This window comes from Tubulanus polymorphus, chromosome 6 (genome assembly GCF_964204645.1).
Source record: "Tubulanus polymorphus chromosome 6, tnTubPoly1.2, whole genome shotgun sequence".
Classification (NCBI taxonomy): Eukaryota; Metazoa; Nemertea; class Palaeonemertea; order Tubulaniformes; family Tubulanidae; genus Tubulanus; species Tubulanus polymorphus.
The window spans coordinates 9941470-9951908 of NC_134030.1; the positions used below are offsets into that span (position 1 = coordinate 9941470).

General features: G+C 35.3%; 1 protein-coding gene across 1 annotated transcript; it reads right to left on the reverse strand.

The window, feature by feature from the left end:
- Positions 1-971: 971 nt before the first annotated feature.
- LOC141907916 (uncharacterized) lies at positions 972-9971 on the reverse strand. Its single transcript, XM_074797676.1, has 11 exons — positions 8721-9971; positions 8469-8649; positions 8276-8386; positions 8092-8181; positions 7931-7997; positions 7750-7812; positions 7581-7656; positions 7397-7477; positions 7244-7309; positions 7040-7146; positions 972-6878 (listed from the first exon to the last, which is right to left on the reverse strand). Exons 1-7 carry the CDS (start codon positions 8725-8727, stop codon positions 7648-7650), a joined length of 528 nt encoding a protein of 175 aa, XP_074653777.1. The 5' UTR covers positions 8728-9971; the 3' UTR covers positions 972-6878; positions 7040-7146; positions 7244-7309; positions 7397-7477; positions 7581-7647.
- Positions 9972-10439: the final 468 nt, after the last annotated feature.

Here is a 10439-nt window from a genome sequence, read left to right on the forward strand (position 1 = left end):
ATACAGAACATACAGCTTTAACAGTAAACAATGCAACCAATGAAATTGCGATAGAGATACAGAACATACAGCTTTAACAGTAAACCATGCAACCAATGAATTGCGATTAACTAAGACCTACGAGCAATTATCAAGTTTGATAATTGCTCGTAGCTAAGACATACAGGACAAACAGGACTAACTTAATTGCGATAGACATACAGGACATACAGGATTAACAGTAGACAATTCAACCAACGAATTGCGATTAACTAAGACATACAGGACTAAACCACAGGACATACAGGACTAACAGTAGACAATTCAACAACCAATGAATTGCGATTAACTAAGACATACAGGACATACAGGACTAACTTAATTGCGATAGACATACAGGACTAACAGTAAACAATGCAACCAATGAATTGCGATCGCGATCACAAAGACATACAGGACAAAACCACAGGACATACAGGACTAACAGTAGACAATTCATTAACCAATGAATTGCGATTATTTAAGAAATACAGGACTAACTTAATTGCGATAGACATACAGGACATACAGGATTAACAGTAGACAATTCAACCAACGAATTGCGATTAACTAAGACATACAGGACTAAACCACAGGACATACAGGACTAACAGTAGACAATTCAACAACCAATGAATTGCGATTAACTAAGACATACAGGACATACAGGACTAACTTAATTGCGATAGACATACAGGACTAACAGTAAACAATGCAACCAATGAATTGCGATCGCGATCACAAAGACATACAGGACAAACAGGAATAAACCACAGTAAATTGCGATAAAAAAGACATACAGGACTAACTGCAGTAAATATATAGGGCCTTAGGAATGCAAAATTCATTCATTTTGTCATTTGTAAACATTCCACAACTTATTTCATTATGTCATTTCCAGTTTTCAAAGGGAATTTTCTTAACTTCAGATGCCTCGAGGACATAGAGCACTATAAACACCAGTGCATATACATCGCTTCTTAACCTTATATATAATCGAGTAAATATATAGGTGACTAAGTGACGGTCATTATAGGCTTCTACGTTCACCATGGGAAATGAAAATATTTCTAACGTCAGGGATTCATTCGAAACCCGATCAATAATATTCTATACAAACTATTTAGGAAATCGGGTCACAATGAAAACAAAACCACCTGATATGTTCAGGAGGAGCCTCATTGATTGGAGCACATTTCCAATGATACCATCTATGGCAATTATCACATTCAATTGAGAATGTGGACTTTTTCTTAGGATTAGCATTGCAGTTTTTGTGGCAGACAGGGCAGGTTTCAGCAACTAACCGAGAAGGGGTTTTTTCAACTTTTGATGACAAAAGATTATCTAGTTTCAATTTTGCTAGGTTTTGGAGGCCTGCATTTCCAGGTTGATCTATAAGAATTTCTAATTCTTTTTCAGAATTGGAATTATTGATTTCTGTAATAGGAGAACTGTTGAGATAATCATCTCTATTATTATAATCGATTACAATAGATTTTTTCTTATGATGATTATGTTCAATACGAATGTGCTTTTGAAGGAATGTTTCACTTGCATATGAATTAATAACCCCATCTGCCCAACAAATAGCACATGAGATAGGTTTCAAAGATGAATGAGAAGTGGATATGTGCCTATCTAGTTCCCTGCGACATGAACAAAGATATGGAGGATTTATTTTGTCTTTAATACAAAAGGAACAGACAATACTTTTTTCAAATAAAACAGACTTCGAGTCATTTTTAACAACTGGTATTGACTTAATATCTTTTGGTTTGGTATCTTTTGATTTTTTTGGTAAGGATGATTTATTCTGACTTAAAATATCTGCTGAAAATTCGATATCATTGCCAGGATCTGGATCAGTGGAGTCTATGGTTTCAATTTCTGATATTTTAGCTTTTTTACCTAGTTTGATAGCAGCATTTTCAACCATAGCAGAAAAGGATACACCTCTGTTAGCAGGTCTAATTATCTTTCGCCCTCCGTGTCTTGCATTCTCAGCATCTTTAGGCATTGTAACCTTAGGACAGTAAGGGTCTATCACTTCAAGTTCAGGAAGGTTTATGGCAACCTGATTGTCCTTGATTGGACCCTCAGCACGCCTATGAGCCATATTGTGAGGTTGTCGTTTGGCAGGTCGTCCGCTTATTAACTTAATTCCACAGTGGCTTTCATTATGTAAAATACTTAGAATGTGCCCTTTCCGAGCAGCATTGATATCATTCGAGCTAGCAATGTGGGAATGATCTTTTAACTTATCAATGAGGGTAGATGAAACAGAAATATTTTGTCGAGTAAAATTGTAAGTTGGCAGAGGCTCCACAATGTGGAATTTATATGCATCAATTAAAGCCTTCGTTGTGGTTATATTGTTTTTTTGGGCAAAACAGGCAAAAAGATGTTTGCAAAAATATGGTTGTCCAATCATTATAAAAGCTTCACAAGTACATATACCTAGTTTCAAATTGATTAAATGGCAATTACCATCTACGTATGAAAGACAATTTTCAGGAACGATTGTAATAACGTAATTGAATAAGATACGACTGGATATTGAATCTAAATTTCCTATGTACCTTCGGCATTTTTTTGAAATGTCATATGAATGTTCCTCGGATATTGATACTTTATCGGGGAATCTTTCTTCTAAAACATCAAGCTGATTGAATGTATATTGAGTATCACCATTGAAAAAATTATCATTATCTTCTAACCTATTTAAGTTCTTTCGTGAAGAACTCTTCACAACAAACCAATTAGTTTCTTCATCATATTTTAAAATCTCATTATTCTGTAATAAATCAAAGGCTCTTTTGCAACACTTTTCTATCTTTTCAAGGTGACGTATATTCTTAACTCGTTGGTCAAGTTGCTTAAATTGGAGATTGTTCATATTTGTCGCTTTGATCTCATCATTAAAAACATTTTCAAACAGTAATCGTACAAAAGATGATATCAGTTTATTTAGGTGTCCACTTAAGTAGACATCATCTATTTGTTTGAATTTGCGCTCAGTAATATTATCAGTTAATAGCAAAGGGTTATTTCTGTTAGATTGGTCTGACTGATAAATTGATTCAGCATTGAATGCATCAGACCAAATTTGGGAATTAAACCAATTCTTCTTTAGGTAATCAATAAATAATGTTTTTGTATCTTGCGACATAAGGTCTAAAGAAATATCATTCTCAATAAAACTAATAAATGAATTGGCTATATCAGTTCTAGAGGAAGCATCCCATGATCTCATAATGCATTTGAAACCAGTTTCTAGAGGCTTGCAAAATAAGCGAAGTTCTTGATTTTCATTCATGAAGCGACGAATACACTGCAGGACATGAAAATTACATAGTACTGATTTAAGATTATTGTCAGATGCTCCTTGCTTTAGACTTGCATCTTTATCATGTTGTACAAAAGGACAAAATCTAGATGTTGATGAACATGGCTTGATTCTGAAAAAACCATTGCCATCATTAAATATATAGAATTCAGATGGATGATTACATTTTTCGTCTTTACATGGTGTATTGGCTAGAACTAACTGGATGGTAGTTGCATGAGTAGCCCCCCCTTCATCACTACTAATTGATGCAGCAGCAATACGTCCTTCATTTTTGTTGTCTGCAAAAGTTACAAATGAAGTTTTGAATTTCCACGAATTGAAATCATGTTTCACGTCAATACCAATGACAGATTGTCCAAAGTTGGATAAATGTTCCAGAGAACGAGGATCAGAGAGAATAATGTGATAATTACGTTTGAGTGTGGCATCCCCTCGTTGAAATAAAAGGACAGATTCATAGTTACCCTCTAATAATTTTTCAGTATTTCTCCAATCAGAACTTAGAATAGGTATTTCGTCTTGAGATTTCATATGTAATTTTATCGAAGATTTATCAATATATTTCAATCTATTTGAAATTTGATCTAGGGTATGGTCATGACCGGCGCCATCATTTACATTTGATACATGAAGGTTATTGTGAGCATTGGTGGCAGAAAGAACCTTCATTGCTGTGGCTTTCATCATGACTCTATTTTCATCCCATCTATCTCTAGTAGATAAATTAGGTCGCTTTTTAATTTGTAAAGGAATATTGTCATGATATTGACCATTAAGTGGTTTGCTGAAGATTCTCCACTTGGATAAATCAGTACTAAATAATACAAGTTTTGTTGCCCAATAACACATAAAATGAGGGTGAATTAATTTTTTTGGCTCAAACTGCTGCCTTAACTTCACAGGACGATCACGTTTATTCTTCAGCTTATAGTTGTAACAGTTGGAACAAAGTGTTTCACCATCAGCATTTTTCCTCCATTTGTTAGACATGGTAATGGAGCAATGAATACATTGTTTATCATTTAAAACAACGTCAATTTGACATGAGGGACAATTAGTGATGTTACTGGACATATTCAACTTTGAAAGATAATATCCACATGATGATTTACAAACTGAAGACTTTGACGAACATTTTATGAGCATTTCTGCAGCCACAAATTGAGAAGTATCCTCAACAATTGGCTCAATAAATTCAAATTTATTATCTAATCTATGGGTTTGCCAATTCTTTTTTAATGTTAAGGAAGCTTTCATCGTTGTCTGGTTACCAACAAATGAAGGCCGCACATTCTTATGCAGACGAACTGTTTTTGTAAAATCAAAAGTGAATCTATCGAAATAATATTTTGTGTCAGCACCAGTCATTACTTCCCCATTTTCAACCCATTCATCACTAAGTGGATTCTGGTTGTTGAGGTATTTCTTGATAGTGTCAATGGCTACCTGGTCATTTGTACCTTGGTCTGTACAATGAAAACTTTTATACTTCGTCTTACTGCCAGTTGAATGAAAAGCAACTTCAAGATAATGCTTTCCTCTCCTGATGCGATGGGAGATAGTAGTTTTAGAACCATTAATATGGGAAGTTAATGGTTCAGCTGAATTTAGAGTTAATGAGGATTGAGGATTCAAAATTGAGGATGTAGATTCAGGTGTAGATTCATTATTCGAAATTGGTGTAGATTCAGGTGTAGATTTAATAGTCAAAATTGGTGCAGATTCACTATTCGAAATTGGTGTAGATTCATTAGTCAAAATTGGTGCAGATTCACTATTCGAAATTGGTGTTGATTCAGGTGTTGATTCATTAGTCAAAATTGGTGCAGATTCACTATTCGAAATTGGTGTTGATTCATTAGTCAAAATTGCTGCAGATTCATAATTCGAAATTGGTGTAGATTCAAGTGTTGATTCATTATTCAAAATTGGTGTAGATTTAGATTTGGCTGTAGTTAAGACTGATTTGCTTTTTTTAGGGGCAATATAAGAGTCTGACATCTTTAATTCAGAACTAGCTAGTGTATTATTTGACTCAGTTGATCGTTTATGTCTCTGTCTGCGAGATAATCGTGATATCTTAGAGAAAGTAGTACTATTAGCAGTAGGTTGAGATGACTTTGAGAAGAGTTGAGTAATATCAATTAGATGTTTCATAAGCCAATTAATCAATATCAATCTAACAAAATCAGAATAGTTAGAAATGTTCTTAAGATAAGATAATTCATTGGGAGATGAAAATACACTTGAAATATCCTTTTCATAATAGGTTGCAATGCAAGCACCAATTAATGTAGCAGGGCCACAGACAGATGAACATGATTGGAGTGGGTAATAACTAGTACAATTATTACTACATACATGCACTGAATTTTCAGTAACAAAATGAGGATCATGGAGGTGGATATAAACAGGATCAGGGCAATTCAAACCTTTCAAAACAGATCTTAAATGATTTTTAAATTCCCTTGGACAATCCCATGCTAGTGTATCAGCATAACACAGTTTGTTACTTTTTGGGTAAAAAACTGCTAGTGCATAATGATTGGCAACAACATGTCCATAAGAATTTAGAAATACGAAATCGTTTTGGGTGCCAACATGCAGGAAAAAAATTAGTTTATCACAACTTATGAGTGGATTAGGACCGAATCTTTTATATAAATTTGAAACATATTTCTTAGCATCAAATGTAAGTGGCATCATAAATGCATGAATATTACAGTACTGTTCATTTATCATAGATGCAAAAGCATTTAACACAGATCCTTCAAACCATTTTTGATTAGTCATCGTCTGAAGTTCTGATACAGATACGCTATTATTATTACCAACTGGAAATTGTTGAGAGGGTTTTAAGGAAAAGAGCATATTTGAAAATGCTTGAATCTGTTCCCAATCGACTGAATCAGTGGGGCTTAAAGGCTTACTATTTACCCAAAGATTCATGGCAAAAAGATCTTGTTGTTTGGTTTTAGCATAATGTAAGAAAAGAAACCTATTAATCTGATCAATAGAATAGCAGCCTGTATCGAGTCTCACATGGATATTAATGGAAGGGTCACGGACAATCCTTGACTGCATCTGTGCTTTTATGTCCTCCAACTGATTTTTGTGGGGCATAGTGGGGGCATCATCAGCCAAATGACATGAATTAGACATGTCACAAATTCTGAATGACGTGACCTTTGATGGCATAACAGGAGGAATTTTCAAAAACTGATAGTCATTGAGGCACATTTCTGTTGGATTGTAACTAAAATTTCTTCTACATACATGTTCATCATCAGAATCATTCTCATCACTATCATCAATTATGATTGGTTCGATACCTCCACCACCTGTGATACTTAGCTGTTTTTTGTTTTCCATCCAGCTATCTTCCTGCATCTTTAATCTTTCTATCCTTTCTTTCGAACTATCTTCCTGCATCTTTTCTGCTTCCTCTATCGTTCCTTCCGAGAAATTGTCACAAGCCGCGTCCTTTCCTTCTTCCTCCATTGTCCGCCTGAAATACACATTATCAACTCACTTTTTTTAGACATATGAATAGATAGAGTATGAAATTACCCATATAGGCCTAACATAAAACATGGGTATCTCTGAGTCATTTGCATTAAGTCATTTAGATTTGTAGGTACTAAATTAATTGAATTATGTTGTACTTACATTTCAGTATGGTTTAAACTAACATGGTCTAGAAGATCTTTCCAATTGGTGAATTCAACTCCGCAAAAACATGTCGAGTCAGCAGGATCCGTCTGTGGATGAATAACCTAATGTGGAAGAGCACATTAATCTGTTTTTGCTTCAACATCTAAGCAAAAATAACAAAAATGAACCCGCATCTCGCAGAAAGGGCATCAAACTTACATGTTCCACTGACTTCCTTTTTCTGTTAAATCTTTTAGTATTGTGACAACTTCTATTGTAGCATCCCTGAATATGAAAACAAAGCTTTACAGCATAAATCATACCAATACCAATGAATTTCTATAATTTCATTTCGAGAAACATATTACTCACGTTCTTAGTCTGATAAAAAGGAGTAAATAATTGAGGCTTTAAACAAATAGCAACACCAGCCACATCAATTTTAGTCATGTACTGGAAAAAAAAGACAGATTTGTGCATGCACAGCCTTTAGGTAATTGTGAAATAAAAGTGACCAAACTAATATTAAATCATAAGTTCTTGAGATGATATGTACCTGGTCGAATGTGAAAAAGGCTCTTTGATCTTCACAACAGAATTGTTTCCTTGTATGATGCGCAACGTCAAAACTGCTATACTGGATTGAAGGATACAAAAAACTGTTAAAATATATCTAACTTTATAAAGATAAATCACGTACAAATCACTTAGGAAAACAACTTTACCACTATTGTTGAATCATCCCATGCTCTTGCTTGATCATCCTTCAATTTGTTTTTTGCTATCAGCTATCAATATGATTCATTAATTCAATGCAAGGATTTTGAATAAAGTGGTTTCGTATTCAAGTTATAAAAACTAATTGCAAATCATTCATTTTCTAGGATATCAATGCTAAATGATTACCTTTCGTCGATGGACTGCTCTACTTCTTTGCATCTTTTCAATCTCATATGGAAAGTATTGAGGGCACCTGATTAAGAATCATTCATTATTTCCAGTACAATCATAAAATTTATGTAGTTTGCATACCTGGTAATTGGATAAAATAATGCAATTCTACGTACATTTCATCTTCATTTTTCAATAGCAGTAGTTCCATTATCCTGTTATTTATGAACTGATTTCCCTTACGGCTGGGGTGTAACAAGTCAGTCCTAGATCACAAAATTTAGAAAAAAACAAGTTAGTTTAAATCGCGAAAAAATGCACATAACCTACTGGGCTTATTAAAATTAAACGATTACTTACGGTGAAAGGAGATCTCTTGAGAAGTGAAAATCAACGAACTTTACACCAAGTGTAAAGCATTCGCGGTGCAGCATTTCATTGTAATGAAATATTTTTGTGTCAGCATCGAAACTTTAAAAAAGAAAGAAATTTAAAAATCATTACATCGATCATAAATATAGTACTTCAAGAAAAATCTATTCTTGATACTTACTCATCACATCGAGGAAAAAGAGCTGGTACAATGATGGTCCCAGTACATTTATAGAGCAACAATCGAATTAATTCAACGTGTCTTCGCAGAACAATCTCAAGCGGGACATCACGCGTCATATTATTTGTTCCAACATGGACGATTAGTTGTTCCACATTCAGCATCTTCACCTTTTTCAATTCTGTAATATACAACTAATCAGTAACCCAATGAAAATGAACAATATAAATCAGTACTGAACCGAGAAATTACCTTCCATCAATGTTTCAATGGTTCCTCCGGGGCACACGATCCTTGTCCATTCAAATAAGCCTACACCATCTAGCCCAGCATACTTTAAAATGCTGTCTGCTACGAGACCAATACGCTACAAAAAAGATTATTTGTCAGTCTCAGGCCAATATCACAGGGAGGTGTGAGAGAGCACACTGGTTACTGTAAGACCCTACTACATGCAAAAGAAGTGACACATATATGTATATCAATGTGATAGAATTGATTGAAAAAATTGTGCATAATAGTAGCTAGTGCCCAAAAATAGAACACAGTGTTATTGAAGTGAAAATTTCTAAAATCCTCTGAAGCGGTGCTTATTTGGTAGCTACATGGGTATTCTAATTGAATAAGCATAAAGATAAGCGTGCACACACAGTAGCCTATGCATAAACAAGGGCCAGTTTCACCTTCACCTAAAAGTCCTGCAGTGTGAAGACTAACTTGTTCACCTAAACCACCTCTACCAGGCTGTGGAAGGCCTAACATCAGGCACTAAATTAAAAGATTCCTCTAAATCAAATTATCTATAAACATCCTCTTAATTGCAGGCAGACTGATTCAGGGAGGGGTGCAGCCCAAAATAGGGCATACATATCAGTATCATATATAATTAAAAATCAAAAGGGCACCAGATCATCAGAAAACATAATACCTATATTTTGGAAGTAGGCCTACAGAGAACATGTTTTGGAATATAAGCTTTTTAAAAATACTTGTTGATATTTTTAATTTTTCCTTTAAATTTCATTGCGACTTAAAAGTTTTAAGGGGTGTACACCCCTGTATACTCTCCTGATCTGCCCCTGAATTGCCACTTAACAAAATTTCTCAGCTTAATTGTTGGCTAACTAGCTCAGTGAAACTGGGACCAGACCTAATGCATACACCCTCAGTGGCCAGGGCCAGGATTAAACAGTTAGGCTACGTATATAAATAAAGGAATGAAAAGTACTTATCCTGAAATTGGTTAGGCTATCTATCTGCAACAAGAAATACATTTTCATTGACTCTGAATACAGGGAACTACCATTCTTCTGTTTCGAGGCCTTAAAATTTATTGTTTATTTTTTGTTGCTGGATTTGGAATGGTTGTTGGAATATTTAAGGCCTAGTAGGTGGTGACTGTGTACGGGCAACATAGGCCTATACCCAGTGGCATGGCAATGGCATGCCACTGGGTACCCACTACTGCACTATAGTATACTGCCTACGGCTACTGCGACTGGTGGTTCGGTTGGCAGAAATTACTTGTTAACATGGGGGGGGGGGGGAGGGGGGAAGTAAGCGTGGATGAAGACAAATTAATTTAGCCGAGTAAGTAGCAAGCAAGTAAAGTAGTGGCAGTACAGTAGGCCTAGCGACAATGTGAGTGTGGTGGTAACGTGGCCGTGGTGGCAATAACAAGACTCCAAAACTGGCAAAAGCCAAAATTAAAAAGCCCTGCCGCCGCGCGGTCGCGACGCCTCGCCTGCACCACCGTGTACGATCCTCGCGGCGTTCACCAGTGTTACCCAGTGAGTTTTTTATAATCTTGCAATCTACCTCTTTTTTCAAACCAATATTCCCACCAACTGGTCCGGAGACAAGCTTAACACGTTCGGAAAACATGATTCACAATCTTTTAATCAACAGCCAGCAAGAATACACTTGACAGAAAATTCAAATTCAGCGGTTAACCGTTAAAAGTGAGTTGTT